At 45.9% G+C, this 18,009-nt stretch overlaps 4 protein-coding genes across 4 annotated transcripts; all 4 read left to right on the forward strand.

The window, feature by feature from the left end:
• The first annotated feature begins 1,169 nt into the window (after positions 1–1,169).
• Positions 1,170–2,677, forward strand: cabp5a (calcium binding protein 5a). Its single transcript, XM_076151733.1, has 5 exons — positions 1,170–1,185; positions 1,827–1,970; positions 2,079–2,188; positions 2,275–2,422; positions 2,649–2,677. The coding sequence occupies exons 1-5, from the start codon at positions 1,170–1,172 to the stop codon at positions 2,675–2,677; spliced, it is 447 nt and encodes a 148-aa protein (XP_076007848.1).
• A 2,159-nt stretch (positions 2,678–4,836) lies between these two features.
• Positions 4,837–7,871, forward strand: nif3l1 (NIF3 NGG1 interacting factor 3-like 1 (S. cerevisiae)). The gene is made up of 7 exons (XM_076152209.1): positions 4,837–4,946; positions 5,385–5,959; positions 6,129–6,285; positions 6,382–6,505; positions 6,657–6,795; positions 7,155–7,238; positions 7,330–7,871. Exons 2-7 carry the CDS (start codon positions 5,395–5,397, stop codon positions 7,512–7,514), a joined length of 1,254 nt encoding a protein of 417 aa, XP_076008324.1. The 5' UTR covers positions 4,837–4,946; positions 5,385–5,394; the 3' UTR covers positions 7,515–7,871.
• A 2,181-nt stretch (positions 7,872–10,052) lies between these two features.
• tbx6 (T-box transcription factor 6) lies at positions 10,053–13,242 on the forward strand. Its single transcript, XM_076152087.1, is given in 9 exon segments — positions 10,053–10,122; positions 10,494–10,695; positions 10,809–11,076; positions 11,181–11,324; positions 11,421–11,491; positions 11,600–11,658; positions 11,760–12,012; positions 12,104–13,190; positions 13,192–13,242. Coding segments are annotated over 9 exon segments (2,205 nt in total).
• A 1,143-nt stretch (positions 13,243–14,385) lies between these two features.
• On the forward strand, positions 14,386–17,849 carry prodh2 (proline dehydrogenase 2). Its single transcript, XM_076152324.1, has 10 exons — positions 14,386–14,817; positions 14,922–15,112; positions 15,339–15,465; positions 15,811–15,882; positions 15,973–16,053; positions 16,141–16,284; positions 16,396–16,562; positions 16,661–16,771; positions 16,932–17,020; positions 17,462–17,849. The coding sequence occupies exons 1-10, from the start codon at positions 14,578–14,580 to the stop codon at positions 17,653–17,655; spliced, it is 1,416 nt and encodes a 471-aa protein (XP_076008439.1). The 5' UTR covers positions 14,386–14,577; the 3' UTR covers positions 17,656–17,849.
• The last annotated feature ends 160 nt before the right edge of the window (positions 17,850–18,009 follow it).

The raw sequence follows: 18,009 nt of genomic DNA on the forward strand, positions 1-18,009 counted from the left end.
AGGTTAAATCCTGGCATTGTCACCAGGGACGACATAATCCTCTTTTCTGCAAATGTAAGCAACATTTACTCAGATTATTACACATATTAGCTGTAATCCCCCCTGCTGTAAGGCTAGATATTTAAAAATATGGAACAAAAAAATTCCTGCATGAATATATAGTACAGCACTGCAGGCGTAATTGGACCTGTGAGTGTCTTTTTTACACGGGGGTATATTTGTTTCATTATTAACAAATGATCTACACAAAACTCGTATTGTTGTAAATTGTACCCATTCTAGCAGTATGACTCAAATGCACTGTGCCTTCAATACCACTAGATGGCAGTAAAAACACGGGATTTGAGGAAAAAGTAGGAAACGGGCGGTTGTGCCGATTCTTATATAATAAAACATTTACGAGTTTGTGATAATATACATTCAACATTCGTATATATTCATATACCAACAATGTGAGTGAACTTCTTTCTTTTCTTGCTCTTTAAACCCCCCCCCTCCCACTATATTTAAACTTATTGAACATATCAAAATTGTAGAATGTGTGAGCGTCAACAGAATTAAGCAAAGAAAGAGCTAAATGACAAAAAGAACACACAAAAACACAAGTTTGATTCTCCCATTGTGTAATCACTTTGATGAATAAAAAGTGTGTAATCAAAATACATTCTTTTAATCTAAAATGTGGATATTTCAGTCGAGTTTATATCCAAAAATGTACATAGAAACCGTCAGTAAAACAAATATTCATAGAGGTAAATGTCCCTCTCTTCTTAAATAAGGAGTTAAATATGTGAAACTGAAGTAAAGCACTGTAAATAATACATAGTAAACAACACAAACAAGTGTAAAGAGGGAATTCTACACCCCCACACTGTAATCCGAGTATTCCATTCATTCCATCATGTAGCGGTTCAGATAACAGTGTAACTTACTGTATGAAAATGGGCTGCATCCCATTAGCTTCTGCCTGACCCTGCTGTCACTCAGCTGACTCCTCCCCCTCACACACACAGCCACACATACAAGCTCCCAGCATCCCACCCAGCAAGACACGCACACACATAGATGCACACTGTCCTCCTGGTCAAAGAGGGACAGAACTCAAACAGAGACAAAAGACAGAAAGGCTCTTTTTTTTTTGCATTGCTCACCTGGATTCTTGCATTCAGATGACACCACAGGAAGGTAAGCAGATGTTTTGTATTTCTAATCTATTGTGTTTTACCTAGCCCAGTATGAAGTTAATTTTTAAAACCTTATACACCAAGTATAATTTTTAGCCAACGCCAACATGCAAGAAGTATTTTCATAAAGTCAGCAAGGAATACAGACAACTTCATTTGTCTAAATCCATCTTAATCTTGACCTTCTGGGCTCTGAAGCCAAAGAAACTGTGCAGTTAATGAATGACAACGTACATTTTCACAACAAGACATAACTCTCCACATTTCCTTTTCTAGGTATGAGTTTTGGGACGGCATGCATTTTCTTACGCGGAGGGAAAAACAGAGTAAGTAAAAGCGTAATGGTCCCTTAATTATCTGCGTTTTATGTCTGGTGGATTGGTGTCAATGTTTGCAAATTGCTATGAAACGTCCATGGAATTATAACGGATAAGATGTGACGGACAATTATGATGAAAGTACATTTCCATTAGGAATATAGGTTAAAGATCAGGTGTTTTTTTCCTAATCTGTGCAGCCAAGAGGACTGGCCGAGGATGAGATAGATGGTAAATGGAATTTGCATAATGTGGATGGGATTCCCTTATAGATTTGTGTAGTATTTTAATGCGTTACTGTTTTTCCTATTCACCCCCCCAACAGAGCTGCGTGATGCATTCAACGAGTTTGACAAAGACAAGGACGGGTTGATCACCTGCAAGGACCTGGGGAACCTGATGAGGACGATGGGCTACATGCCCACTGAGATGGAATTGATCGAGTTGGGCCAAAACATCAACATGAACCGTAAGTTTACCGTAAGAGGAGAGAGAAGAGAATGCATGTGTGGATGATGCCTTGTCACCTGATTGGATGTGTCTCACTACATCCTGCTTCCACTCCTGTTACCTCCAGTCGGTGGCCGAGTCGACTTTGAGGATTTTGTGGAGCTGATGACCCCCAAGCTTCTGGCAGAAACTGCTGGGATGATTGGCATGAAGGAGCTGAAAGATGCCTTCAGAGAGGTGAGAGTGTGATCAAATCTTTTCTCCTCAATCAACCAAACTGCCCTGACTACAATGATCACTGTGGGGTGTTTGCCGTTTACTAGTTCGACATGGATGGCGACGGTGAGATCACAACAGAAGAGCTGCGGTTAGCCATGACCAAGCTGATGGGGCAGCACATGAGCTCGAGTGAGATCAATGACATCGTGAAAGAAGCAGACAACAACGGTGACGGAACAGTAGATTTTGAAGGTGAGTTCAGTATTTCAGCTGCAGAGACACAACACAAATACAAACACCAAAAGCTTGCTGGGGCAGGTGAAACAACAGCATTAATTGATATCAAGACTTCATGTATGTTGTTTTGTAGTCTAAGATAATAGGAAGTCCCGTCAAAGTATCAAAACACTGGGTCATGGCATTTTGATTGTGTTTTTCTGCTTACCTGTGAACTGATTCAGCGTTTCTCCCCTTGCAGAGTTTGTAAGAATGATGTCCCGTCAATAACAGTTGAGGCGGACATCCATGAAGGAAGCTGCACCTCCAGGAACGCACTGGTACTGATTCAGGCAGACAGCATGTAATGAGAAAATGTGTACATGTGAATTTCAAAGACAGAATAACGTGAAAATAAGAAATCAAACTACAAAAAAATGACTCCAAGAGAGAATATTGTGGTTTGTTCTGAGAATTCAGATATTGTCATCGTTTCTTTCATTTAATTTCTTATCAATGGAGTTTTTGTAGTACGCACAATTAACTTTCACACTTGCTAGAATAAATGTCCTTACACCTAGGTCATGATCATGTACTACAATAATACTGTTACTGTATACGTAATGCCTTGAATGACATCAGATAAATCTATGTAAACATCATCGTTACTATGTAGAAAGTTTCTGTGTGGAAGCTAAACTGAAGCCAAAATCTTTGACTATTAGCTTTATTATACTGTATATGAATTTGTGGCTTTGGCAAATAAAACATTTAAATACCTAAACATTCATCTACAGGGTCATGTAATTCTTAAACTTAACCTCAGGATTTTTATATGAAAACATATTAATGCACATAACCGCTTGAGCTATGGCTACTTTCTGCATGATGTCCACAATAATATACAGTGCAGAATGAATGAATACTAAAAAAGGATCAAAGAAAGGATGCGGTTATGTTTGAGTCATGTGGCTGTGGAGTGATGTGAAGGATAAAGAGATGGCACAGATGCACGAGAGCTTTTAGTGCAAATTAACAAAAAAAAAAGAGAACCTATTCCCTCTTCCGGGCCCGACAGCTCAAAGCACATCTGTCAGCCTGGCGCTCATAAGACACACAGCTGGAATGCCAAGGGATGTTTACATCCATGTGAGGATGAGAGACAAGAGTGTAATGATGAAGATAAATAATCAGAGAGGTCTGGTTTTTGGCCTTTGGCACGTTATTATCACTGCACATGTGATGCTAGCCCCCCGTAAACAGCCGTCAAGAGCAAATCTGATGACATAATCCCGCCTGGCCTGACCTTTACCCTTTTCCCGTTATCCTCCCATGATCCCCTCTAACATCCAACAACAGCCTTTATTGCATTAATCCAAATTAATCTCTTCTTTGATCGCCGACTATTTCAATTCCGAGGAAGTCCTGCTCTTCCAAGTAGCTTGTTGCTGGATCTCCTGACTGCAAAGGCATCTGTGCTCTCAACTCACCGACATCATTGATAACCCTGCACGCCGGCTTTCATTCCTGTTTGTGGAATTAATCCGTTTATTCCAGTTACTCCAAAACATCTGGTTAATCCTTCTGAGAAGCGGCGGTCGGCCTCTTCTCTCAGTGAATCATCTCTGCATGGGTTGTTACATCGGCTCAACGTCATCCAGTCTTTCCATGGAAATAATCTGTAAACATATATGAACGCCATATATAGCGTGGGCTTAGTCTCGTCACTTCTTTTAGCCTGATTTGCATTTAGTCGCAGATAAAGTGCTATGCGTTATGGACCATATTGTTTCTGTATATGCATATTACATGGAATATTGTTTTGGTGACATATAATCTAATGTAAGGGTTAGGGATATTAAAGAATATAACTCATAAAACCTGAATAAAAGGTACAAAATTGCTCAAATGTGTGTGTTGTGTCTGTGCATCTCAGCAGACTCATAACTTACTCAAAACTCTTTGCTTGATGACTGCATGACACCTGAACCGGTTAAGGGGTAGTGGTACACTGGATCCGGGGTCAGGAAGGGATCATGCTGAGAAAACCTGAGACAGACAAATCGATGAGGTCAGTTTAAGGCTCCAGGTGTCATTGCATCACACAGACCAGAACAGATACGATTTTAGATGTTCAGAGTTATAAGTTAAAGTCTAAAACATATTGCACATTGCAGTTCATATGTTACTCGTTTGTGTGTGCTCCCATGAATCAAAGCAGACATTTAATGTTTGTGAATAACTGCAGACATTCAGTATTTGTTAAAATTGTAATATTTTATACTTAACGCTTATATTTTGCCAAATAAATGCTTTTTTGTTTTCCTTTTGACTAAATATTAATACGGGCTATAAAAATAAACACTTGCCTCCCTGACTTTATATAGAGCGGTCGCATTTTGATTGACATTACAGCTATGCAATCAAAAGCTTCGGTTTAAATGCGGAAACAGGAAGTGGGCGTTCCGCAAGTTTCGTACGAAGTGCAGCGTGTCTCTGTGTAAACCCCTGCAGAGATGTGTTCGGCAACGTAACGATCTCAGCCGCACCACACAATTAAGTATAACGAGCTCGTCACACACTGTAATGTTGATAGTAGCGTGTGTGTGTGATAACAGGGCGGTGTGTGTTCAGTGTGAAGCTAATGCTAACTAGCTCTGCTTGGTAAACAGCTGTTGAGTTCCACCTGCGTTTTCATGTTAAATGCGCTTAAACACAACATATTATTTTATTACAACACGTCAGCTTTAGCCTTACTTATCTTTATGTTTTATCTACTTATGTTAGTTTATGACACTATCATAATAAAGTAAAAAAATAGGTATTATTTTACTTAAATAAAAAGTCGTAATAATTCGAGAGAATACATGCAATCCTACCATAATAACATAAATAACTGAATACATTTGAATAATTTGAGTTGTACTGTGCATAATCAGTCAGTAATGATTGGATCTGGAGGGTGTTGATTAATGAGTTGATCTTTCTATCCACACAGGTTTGCACTGATGTTGACTGGATGTAGGAACATTTCTAGGAGATTCTTATCACACACTCGGACAGTTGGCTCCAGGAGGAACACCTCCCTTCTGTCTCACCCTTTGCCTGCTCACACACTCTGCTCGCCTACCAGTCGACCGATCTCAGGTCCTCAGCTCGCCCCATCTGTTCCCTTCTCCTCCACCCGCTGCCTCTCTCACTCTCATCATAACACCATCATGGACTTAAAGGAAGTTCTGCAGGTGCTGGAGCAGCTTGCTCCTCTGTCATTGGCTGAATCATGGGATAACGTCGGCCTGCTGGTAGAACCAAGCAAAGCCCGGCCTCTTAACACCATCCTGCTCACGAATGACCTCACAGAATCAGTCATGGATGAAGCGTTGGCCATGAACTGCGACCTGATCATCTCCTATCATCCTCCTTTATTTCGGCCAATCAAGCGCCTGGTTCAGAAAGACTGGAAGCAGCGATTGGCCATCCGGGCCCTGGAGGCTGGGATAGCCATCTTCTCCCCTCACACTTCGTGGGATAGTGTGAAAGGGGGCGTGAACGACTGGCTGGTGGGCGGAGTCGGTAAGAGACCACAATGCATTGAAAATGTGTCATGCATACCTGGACGATTTGCATTTTGCATTTTGGATGAAGCTATACTGTTGTGACACCTGACATGACCTCACTGGTCAAGTAGCAATGCAAAGTGACCTCCCATCTTTTCCCTCGCCCCATCTCTGGTGTCTCTCAGGTAGCGGCAAAGTGTCGGTGATAAGCCAGGCCACTGGCGACGCCTCCCACAGTCACAAAGTGGAATTCACCGTAAGGAGCGATGAGGAATTGAACACTGTGATGGAAGAAATGAAGGCCTGTGACAGCGGAACAACACTACAACATTCAGTCAGCAGGTCATACGATTGCAACATCAACATGATCAGCATGAATGTGAAGGTCTGAATTGGCTGAAACACGCCTCATCTCTTGTTTTCCCTGCATAACCATAGACCAGACAACGGCGGGATCCATGTCAGCCTCACCTGCAGTGACTCAGCGCTGACCCCCAGTGTCCAGACTCTGTTACGGCACAGCACTCCCAGCCAATCCCTCAACATCCTGCAGTTACAGAAGGTAAACAGAAGGAAGGGTTAATTCACAAACCAAGAAGGAAAACAAACTCTGAAAGGAAACATTTACTGAACAATGTTAATAAGTTACCCCTCAAGTTGACCCAAAGTCAGTTGAGGGTAGTAACAGTGTGACTGTGTGTCTCTCCGCTCAGCCCCCTCTCCCCGGCCACGGCCAAGGACGACTCAGCATTTTGGACCAACCGGTAACGGTGGCAACGGCCGTTCAGAAAATGAAATCCCATTTGGGCTTGAATCACCTGCGTTTGGCTCTGGGTGTGGGACAAACATTAGGTACAACACACACACACACATTTTCATTCCAACCAAACACTGTGGTCATTTTCACACACATTAGCACACCAGAGGAGAAACGGTAAACAGCTGCTGTAGGATTTGGATGGAATGAAAGCCTGCATCCTATTAGTTTTGAATGTCACGTGGTTTAGATTTGGTCTGAGGTCAAATTTAAACCTGGGTTAGGACTGAGACTCTGCTACCTTCATTCATACAATACATACAAACCAAATCACTGAACTATCTATACATATCACTTCAAAAATGTTCATAAAAAAGATAAATATCATTTCAAAACCCTTTCAGTTAAAGGTGAGCTCATTAAGGTTCTGATCCTTCTGTTCTACATTTTGCAGAGTCCACTGTGAGCACCGTGGCAGTGTGTGCCGGGTCTGGGGCCTCTGTGCTGATGGGAGTCAGAGCAGACCTCTACGTCACAGGTCACACTCAGGCTTACATCACTATCACATCCATCTATCTATTTGTCTTTTCTATTCCAATAAATTGCCCCGTCTTGTTTCTATCGTTCAGGCGAGATGTCCCACCACGAGGTGCTGGACGCGGCGGCCAAAGGCACCAGCGTCATCCTCAGCGACCATAGCAACAGCGAGCGGGGTTTCCTCCTCGTGTTCAGGGAGAGACTGGCCGTGCGGCTTCCCGACACCGTCACCGTGGCCGTGTCACAGGCCGACAAAGACCCGCTGGAAGTGGTCTGACCGCACAAGTGGAACTCTGTATGTTTGTGTTAATTACGTTTTGGGTTATGCTCTGATTATGGCAATACAGTGTTCAAATATCATGCACTATATCCACATTAATGCGATTGAAATCATCATAAATTGAAGTGTGCTAACTTCTGAAACGAGGAGTATTGATGTATTCTGTTGCCTTATGAGAAAAGCAGTGGCTTCCCATTTGTGATGCAAAATAAGGGTGAAATACGTTTAATTCAGGCCCTTGTGTTGTGTTAAAGGTGCCTGGACTTCTCAAACATCCCGCTTGTACCACGTGCAGTGATGAAACGTGGCATTTCCAAGTAATTTCTTAATAAAATTGAATGCTGTAATCCTTAATCTGAATTATGTGGATTTATTTATAGATGACACATTAGGATTTAGTCCTGATAATCAAGGAGATGAGCCCTCGCCGGCTGAGGAGAACCTTTACACGACATAAAGCAAAATGCTCACTTTTCCTTTTCTGTTCTTAATGATATAAAAGTGTTTGACCTTTAGTTTGACCTCGATGAGCAAATTGAGGTGCATATCAAACCACTTAGCACGTCCCTGTCAAACAGAGGGACCATGCAAGGGTTAATGCAACGTAAACACTCAGCACTCTGCTTCAGTAATGCCAAAGACAAAATAAGTAACAGCCTGTATTATTGGCTGTTATTCACTCGTATGGCCCCCAGTACCAACGACACACCTGTCGGCTCGTAAAAACATTAAGAGATGTCGCACACACACACAAAACACACACTCCACTACCCCTCTTACAGGGTAATCAAGGTAATGAGCTTTCCCTCAGCATGGCCTTCACACCTCCACTTCCTCTCTGTCCCACTGTTTGCCTTTCATCCTTCCAGCCCCCCTGAAGCCACCGCCACACACTCACACAAAGTCTGTCAAACACACACAAATGGGGAAGCTAAACAACAACTAGAACAACATGACTTCACTACTTCACTCCTGCAAAGTTGCTGCAGCTGTCACGCTCATATTGGCAGGAATGTCTTAGCAGGTAGATTTCACTCCTCAGATTGAACCGTCCTAAACAAAGGCATTTGAGAGTGATGATGATGATGATAGAAGCCTTTTCCAACAACTGTTCATCAGATACTTCATACTACCATCCATCCATACACACATACATACTTATCTTTGCCCTTTCTTGCATATAAAAGCTTCATGAGAGGATTGTAATTTGTACTGCATTTCATTGGCTTGTACCTGTACTTGCTCACTGACAATAAAGTTGAATCTAATCTAATCTAATCTAAACACAGCAACATTTCATTACATCTCATTCCTAAACTCACCGTGTAAACAAATCAGCAGAAAATAAAGGTGAAAATCAGCTTCAAAACATTTATCCATTTAAGGAGAATTTTATTTAAGACATTTAAGTGATATTGCAACATAAATGATATTGTTTTAATTGGATTATGAAACATTTAAATGTGTTTATTATGTAGGAAGGAATTGACATAAAATACAATCAAAAATGAATTCCTTATGGATCTTAAAGGTTTTTTGTTGTGATTTGATGACATCTGAATTTGCATTTGCCTTCTGCATAACACACACCTATACTGCTGCAATTTAGATGTGTGTGTGTGTGTGTGTGTGACCAATTTTCACTGAACCATTCTTAAAAAAAAAAAGAAATGAAATGTAGTATTCAAAGGTTTTGTCACTCACCATACACACTGTGCCTTAAACTTGCAGAGACTCTGTGTTTGTGTAGTGGCCAAATTGCGGCCCGAGAGCCAAACTGTGTCCCTCTTCCACCTTGCATTCAAGGCCCCCGACCCCCTGCTGAGAGAGGCAGACTGGTGAGAGGAAGAAACATGTCATCAAATCGTCAAAAAGCTACAGGGGAGCTGCCAGTAAACAAGTACATTTGTATCTATGTATGAGGAGTCGTCCAAGACAGAAAGTAAGATTTATAATGGCAGTTTTTCTGTTTTACATTCTTCCCAGGCGTATGGTTCCTCTCTAATGACTGGAATTATAGATAGATATGTGTATGGCCGTTTTGAATAGAACCTGTATTTAACTGACAGTTGTCCAATGGCGGCGTAAAAGTTCCTCTCAGACAGGGAAGTACGCTGAGATTCAACCAATCAGCATTCAGTATGGCTACAGCTGTTTTTGTTTGTGGACCAGACCCGGACAGGAGGGACTGAGGACAGGGGTGGAGGAGACAGGGGAGGCAAATGAGGGGCTGCGTGAAAATGGAGCCATTTGGCCTCAAGTGTGAAGCCTTACACACCTATATAACAGAGCCAGACTCAAGCATGGGCATTTGCAGAGAAAGACGGCAGAGCGATCACAAGAGACATAGGAGGAAAAGGGAGGAAAACCATTTAAGAGCAAGGATTGAGGACAGCAGAAGACAGATATCAGTCTGTCCGCTTCACACAAGGCCGGAGGAGGACACAAGCGAGAAAGGAAAGGAGAGAGAAGGAGTGAAATGATATTTGGCAGGAAGTGAAGACGGCGATAAGCAAAGACAAACAGAGAGAGAAGATGCTCAGTGTGGAGATGTACCCCAGTCTGACCCTGGGACCGCAGAGACTTGGAGACTGCTTCTACAGAGGTGAGAGCGTGTTCGAGTGTGTGTGTGTCTGTGTGTGTGTGTGTGTGGGCCAGAGAGAGAGAAGACATCTATGTAGTTATGGGATGAAATGCTCTTGACTCTAATAATATCCAAAATCAGCAACGGGACATTTAAACAGAAGTGCTGGACTCTTTGACTGGGCTGTGAGCTGGAAACCGTTTGAAACCCTTAAAAATGTCAAAAACTGCATGTAACATTTTCAACATTCAGGTCCTTCAATTCCATTTCTTCCAGTGGTTGATTTGCATTTTTGCTTTCATTTGTAAATGTGAGAATTCTTGACACCAAAGAGTCAAAAGTGAAACATGTGAGGTGACGTCAGGGGGTTTCTCTTCTCTCTGGTGTTGCAGAACGGGACGCTCCCACCCACGTGCCGCTGTTCCCCCCTGCCTGCGACGTCCCGGCCCAACCTCTGCTGCTGGCCCCGCCCCCTGCCCCCAACGACGCTGCCGCCAAAGGCCGAGAGCCGGTCAAGATGGAGCTGGAGAACTCTGCCCTGTGGAAGCAGTTCAGCACCGTCGGGACGGAGATGATCATCACAAAGAAGGGCAGGTGAGCTGAGAGAGAAAGAGAAAAAGAGAGAGAGAGGGAGGGAGGGTGCCGACCTTTGACCCGTCTATTAATTGTATTGTTGTTCCTCACGTCCTCCGTCTTCCATTCTCCAGACGGATGTTCCCCGGGTTGAGGTTGAAGCTGTCCGGCCTGAATCCGTCCCTCCGTTACATCATCCTCCTGGACATCGTCCCCGTGGACAACTCGCGCTACCGCTTCCAAGGCGGAGCTTGGCAGGCTGTGGGCGGGGCAGAGGCCAGGCTGCCAGACCGGGTGTTCATCCACCCCGACTCCCCCGCCACCGGTGCTCACTGGCAGAGCCGCACCATCTCCTTCCACTACGCTAAGCTCACCAACAACACGCTGGACACACGGGGACACGTAAGTCCTGGTGATTGGGTGTGTGTGTGTGTGTGTGTGTGTGTGTGTGTGTGTGTGTGTGTTTGCGTGTAGACTCATCTCTCTCCTTACTCGTCCTTTTCCAGATCATCCTCCACTCGCTGCATCGCTACCAGCCCAGAGTTCACGTGATCGAGGCCAGGGACGTGCTGAGGTGGGGCGGCGGGCAGCACTCCTTCGTTTTCCCGGAGACCCAGTTCATCACCGTCACCGCCTACCAGAACAACAAGGTATCAACAAAGTCGCACAAAAGAACCACGGCATCACACACACACACAAGATAAGGAAATGGAAAATAATCAATAATTGCATGTTTTTGCTTTTAGATCACAGAGCTGAAGATCAACTCCAATCCCTTTGCTAAAGGCTTCAGAGACGACGGCATGAACAGCAAAAAGTAACTCACACAGAACACAACACACACACACACACACACACACAAATGCATAGATGTCATGGAGGACATCTATATGTTCATCAATATAAACTATTTTGTTTCCCGCAGGCAAAGAGATGCAAGGCAGAAACGTAAAATAGCCGACGTGACGGAAACCTTAGATATCGGTGAGTGTGAACTTCAGACTTCTCCACACACACCGGACACACACACACACCCCCGGGTTTGTCTTCTAAACTCTCCCCCCTTCCCCCTCCATCTCTCTTAGAGAGCTGTGACCCCTGTGACCCCGCTGACACAGACCTGCAGGCCCTGGCTCTGGCCTCCCTGCCCCCTCTGCCCGACCCCTCGTGCGGGTACAGACCGGAGGAGGCCGCCTACCAGGGCGCTTTGGTCCCGGAGCCCCCGCTCGACCTGGACCAGGTCTTCATGACGTCCCAGATGCCCGACATCGCCATGACAATCGCCAGTGAGATGCAGGACGTGGCAGTCGGCGACGTGGCGAATAATTTACTAGAGAGGTGGGCGGGACTGTATATGATGTAATGTTCTATATTACATGCTGATGATGACTTCATTTTCACATGTGTGTGTTTCTGTCACCCTCCACAGATCGGCAGCTTACACCTCCAGCTACCCTTCATCTCAAGCTGCCTCCTCCTCTTTCCCCTCAGCTCCTCTTCCTCAGCCTTCCCCCTTCTCATCCCTCCCTGTCCCCGACTCCTCAAACCCGTCCGCCCCCCCGCCCTCATCTGAGGTCCAGCCCTCCTCCGCCCCCCCGTATCCCTCCATGCCCCTTCCTCCTATTGACTATCCCCACATCCTCGCCTCCTCACCCATGCTCTCCTCCTCCTCTTCCTCAACCTCTCCCTTACTGCAGCAAACCACCTTCACCTACCCGACGCTGACCCCGCCCCCGTCCAACTCCTCCTCGCCGCAGCCGCTCCTCTCCCCTCCCGGCACCTATCACGCCATCCCTCCGACCAATCAGGAGCTGCTCAGTCCACACACGCCCATTCAGACCGCCTTCCCGCCGTCCTGTCAGGACCCCATGTCCCTGCTGGGTCAGCCAATCAGCAGCGGCAACAATTCTCCCACTGATCAAAGCTCGGCTGTGTTCACTTATCCACACCTGCCACCTGGAAACCCCAATCCAGATCCGGTCACAGTTCAGCCGCTCCCTAACCTGCCCTCCAATCTCGGCGCTCCCGGTCTGCCGTGCTCCTTTCCCGCTCACGGCGCCGCCGCATCCTTTTTCCCGCCCATGCAGAATCTGTCATTCCCGAACGTGCCTCCCGCCCAAGCCCACCACCCGGCTCTGCACCTCCCAAATCTCAGCCAAGCCCAAGCTCCGCCCCTTTCCTCAGCTTTCCCTCCTTCCTCCTTCACTCATCCGTCATTCCAGACCTCCTCGTGCTTGGGCGTCCCCCAGGCACCCTCGATGCCGCCGCCGCCGCATTCCCAGAACCTGACCCCCGCCTCCTCCTCATACCCGGCAGACATCGGCGCCATCCCTCAGTACAACCCGCCCGCTCCCTATCTGTCAGAGATGGTACTGCACCACCAGCCTCCGTCTCTCCCCTCCTGCCTTCAGTCCTCTGTGGCGCCTCCCGCCCTCTACCCTGCCTTCCCTTCTTACCCTCTCAGACTGTGTCAGGACCCTCGCTCGTCCCTCTCCATCCCGCTCAGGCATCTGTACAGACAGCACCAGCATGGCCACGCCCACCCACAGGGGGCCTACCTGGATATGAGCACAAGAGCTGTGTATTAAGATAAGATGGTGGGTGGTGACAGAGAAGGAATTAGGGATGGAAAATAAAAATTATATTAAAGACAACATTCATTCATGAATTATTCAGAAGTTCAGATAAAATAAAAATATAAAAAAAATGATTTCTATAGCGCTTTTAGGGATATTAGCAATGTATAGCTTTAGTTCATGGAGACCCTGTGTCCTGTGTGTGTGTGTGTGTTTGTGTGTGTATTCCCAAAAATTGTTGGATATCATGTTTGATAAAAACTTTGATGGAACTGATGTAATTGTAAATAGTGTTTCCTTTTTAAAAAATCCATTCCATCCTGAAAAATAAAATGTTCTCATGCTTCTGGATGCCTGCGATTCATTTATCCTCCTTTTAGACATCACACACACGGCTGAGGACGTGTGTGTGTGAGAGAGAGAGTGTGTATGACATTAGAGGACTTCAGTCAGTTGAGCTAGGTCAGCAATTCAAAAAGTTTAATAATTTCCCTCCTGCTTTGCTCCGTTTCTCTCCCCAAAGTGTGTGTGTGTTTAAAGTTCAGAATGGAACTTGTGCAATCTTTCCATGTTCTGCCCACAACAGCAGTATGGATAAGTGAGTGTGTGTTACTGTAAAAGATAACATTAACATTTACTTTTACTGTGTGTGTGTGTGTGTGTGTGTGTGTGGCATAAGAAGAATTATTAAGGTATTTTGATCACACACACAGCTTGTTGACTGGAGCGTCAGGATGGTGGTTTGATGATGTCATCTGTAATCAGATAAGAAGCTCACAATCGTCGCTCCGTTTTTTCACGTTTTGAATCTACGCGACATTGAACGCAGCACAGGAGGGTTCTCCGCTGTCGTTTTCATGTCCAACTGCGTCAATGCCGAGGGTCAACTTACTGTTTACTGATACTTTTGAAGGAGTTATTTATTAACCAGTCACTAAGTTAACCCCGACATCGATACCTGCTCAGCTCTTCCTCATTGAAGACTCCAGAGGGGAACTTTACATTTACTTCTTCAGTTTGGCATCTGCTTTACGGTCATTAAATCCTTTTTGTTCAGAGGCTTCTGCGGACATCAACTCTACCTCATCCATGTGTAGACTGAAGGATCCTGTTATTGTTTTGTTTTTGTCTTTTTCTCGCCTGCACTTTGCAATTTCATCACATCTCTCTGGACTCGCCTGGATTACACCTGATTCCTGCACTAGCTGAGTAACTCCATTGCAAAATCTCCATAGAAGAACCGCTACAAGCTGGGACAGACACACAAACACATACAAGGCACACGCAGCCTTACATACCAGATGTTCCTCCTCCAAAACAACCCTTGATGATGACAATGTGGACTCGTTTTCGCCCCTGCGTCCTTCCCCTCTTGTCCCCGAGGCTCCTGAGCACCGGAGCTCCCAGGGCGGCGGCGGCGGGTGCAAAGGGGACCGATGTTCTCTCTGCGACTTTGGCTTTTGAAGACCCCAAAGCCTTCAGGGTGAAGAGCTTGGGTGAGCTGCTGCGAGCGTTGAGCGTGTTCCAATTCTGCTCTTTCCCTGTGCTGGTTAACAACTGTGGGAAGGTGAGACTTGAACTTGAGACTTGATTCTGTCACTCATGCATGCACATTCCTTCACTCTGCTGCAAATTCTGCACTAACCTCTTGTTCTTTTCATCTTCCTCCAGCTGATGTCCATAGCACGCACCCTCTTGGGGAGGAGAGGGTTCTCTCTGCTGCTGCGGCCCACTGTGTACGCCCAGTTTGTGGCTGGTGAGGATGAGCGCGAGATCTCCCAGACCATGGAGAAGATGAGCGCGCTGGGTCTGAGGCCCATGCTGGCAGTACCTATAGAGGAGGATCTGGGGGAGAGCACAGGGTAAGACCACCTCTGGCTCATTCTCTACACTCACAGCTCAGCTTGCTCAACTTAGTTATCATTAGATCTGATCTTATTGAGATTTGAAAGATGGTTCCATACCATCACTGCATTAAGATGAGAGCCTGAGCTGAGAATGAGCCAACATCCTCTCACATTTGATCCCACATATGCTTGGAGTTTGAACTTTGTTTTCTTAATGCAAGTTCTCCCCTCCCACCGCCAGCGAGAAGAGGTATGACGAGAACACGGAGGCCATGTTGGAATGTGTGCGAATGTCCCACAGCAACGCCTGGAGCAAAGACCCCATGATGCAGCTGAAGATCACAGCCCTGCTCAGCCCGGAGCTGTGTGTAAGGCAAAGCTCTCCCTCGCAAAACAATTTATAAACATACTCAAGATATTTAACTCTGCTTCCAGACGGAGTGAATGATATTGACTTGAACACCTTTCATTGCATTTTGTTGACAAGAAAACCCATCAGTGACATTTCTAAGGTCAAATGAAAACCTTGACACACTGTGTAGGGGGACAACAGTGTTTGAATGTCAGTGGGAAGAAAGATAAGAGGACACATTGGGAGCGTGTGATGCATCCAGCTGTTCAAATATGTGTCATACCGCCTGTCTCAATCCGCCTACTTTGTGTATTTTGTATCTATTGGCTGTCACTGACGAGTCTCTTCTGCTGGCATCAAGGTGACACTCACAAAACTCATCGCGCAAAAACCATACGACCTGGATCTGGTTGTCAGAGCGATGGACGGAGAGGTGCGTCCACTCTGCAAACCAAACAACCGAGAGGCGTCGTCCTATTTAAGATTGGTACTGTCAATAACTGACCTTTGCCCTTGATCTCAGCAAATCCGCTTCCCTGGTTTGGATGAAAAAGAAGCGGTTCACTTCCATCACGGCCTGCGGAGACTCAACAAAATAGCAGAGGTACAGATTGTGAGGGATCATGGGAAATGTGAGACATCAAAGTTAAATCATTTTTGTAAATCCTGATCACCTGCGTGCGTCTCTCAGGCTAGCGTCAACAAAGTCCGAGTCCTGGTCGATGCGGAGTACACATACATGAACCCAGCCCTTTCCCTGGTCACCATGGCGATGATGAAGAAGTTCAACCGAGACGGCGCCTGGATCTGGAACACGTATCAGTGTTACCTGAAGGCAACAGACTTTTAATAAGAACAACACTGCACCTCACAAGACCCCCCCCCCCCCCCCCCCCCCACACACACACGAGTGATGTCATCCAAATCCTCCCTCTGTGTTTGTCAGGAGTCCAGGTCTCTGTTGCTGGAGGCCCTGCGTGTGTCCATGGACGAGGGCTTCTGTCTGGGTGTCAAGCTGGTGAGAGGAGCCTATATGGACAAAGAGAGGAAGATGGCAGAGGAAGAGGGACGCCTGGATCCTGTCCACAAGAGTTGGGAGGACACCAACGACAGGTGGATAGGAAAGAGGGATCATTAAGCCAATACAAGAAAGCAAATACACCTCCAGATATGTGCAATCACTCTCACTCTCATCCACTCTGTCCGTGCAGTTATAACGGCTCTATGAATGTAATGCTGGACGCCATCTCCAAGAGCGAACAGCGACACCGGATCATAGTGGCCACGCACAACGAGGAGTCGGTGAGACAAACTGCCAAGAGGTGATGAGGGAATGATTGAATTGACACAAGTTAATAGTTCAGTCTGAGAAACAAGATGGAAGCTGCTAGCATCGTCTCACATTTCAAAATTTGTATTTTTCTGTTGCAGAAACTTCAATGTTAATACTCTAATAGATGTCATTGTTTGTGTCATGATCAGGATGGCAAAGTTGGGGATAGACATAGATGGACGCTCAGTGTGCTTCGGTCAGCTGCTGGGCATGTGTGACCACGTCTCCCTCACACTAGGTGAGCTCAACAACAACTCATACATGTTAGATCCTACATCCTGATTGGCTAAACCCAGTGGTTCTCAAAGTGGGGGCGCGACCGACGTTCCCGGTGCCGGGTTTAATATGTTTTCCGTGATTTTCACCGGCAAGCGTCTTTCCGCACGCGCAAAACTGGTTCCGGGTTCCTGGCTGCATTGTGCGTCTACAACTAGAAATAGATGACTTTATGATGCACAACTTCACTACATAATCAGAGCTAAAACCAGGTGTGTTCTGATACAAGTGTGCGGCGCGCGAATACCTTCTGATCTTTAAAAGGGGGCGCGAAAGAAAAAGTTTGAGAACCACTGGTTTAACCTGACACAAGATTGAATTTATCTGGGTAGAGCATAGCAGGAAAAGAAGAACAATAACTTACACCTGATCATGTTCCGTCTGTCCCCTGGTCTCTGTCCAGCTAAGGAGGGATATTCCGTGTACAAGTCGGTGCCGTACGGCTCAGTGGACAACACGCTGCCCTACCTGGTGCGCCGGGCTCAGGAGAACCGCACCGTCCTGCAGGGCATTCGGAAGGAGAGGGACCTCCTGAGGCAGGAGCTCGGCAGGAGGATGAGGCTGAGGCTGAGGCTGAGGCCCGGGGGAGGCAGCTAAGAGGCTAGCAGGCTACCCCCGGAGATAGAAGAAAGGGAACACCAGTGTTGCCAACTCCTCAGCAAGGAAAGTCGCTATTAGAGGGAAGAATAACGTCACCCTAAATATGTTTAGAACTACAAATGAACTTTCTTCTGTTGATTCTTGTTTGGGTTTTTTTTGCCATTGAAATAGGCCATTACTTTTCAGAATAACTTTAACTTTATCAAAAGACGCGGGGTGGAATTGTTAGCTTAACGTCCGATCCTCCTCTTTCATTTAAGTGACTGAAGCTGTGAGTCAAATGCAGTGATTTATTTCGCCAGTAAGGGGCGCTGTCGCCAGTTGAGACTAGGAAATCAGCCTGTGAAACAA

The sequence above is a fragment of the Genypterus blacodes genome, unplaced genomic scaffold (genome assembly GCF_046128005.1).
Source record: "Genypterus blacodes isolate CSIRO-AG114 ecotype Tasmania unplaced genomic scaffold, CSIRO-AGI_Gbla_v1 ptg000055l_1, whole genome shotgun sequence".
NCBI lineage: Eukaryota > Metazoa > Chordata > Actinopteri > Ophidiiformes > Ophidiidae > Genypterus > Genypterus blacodes.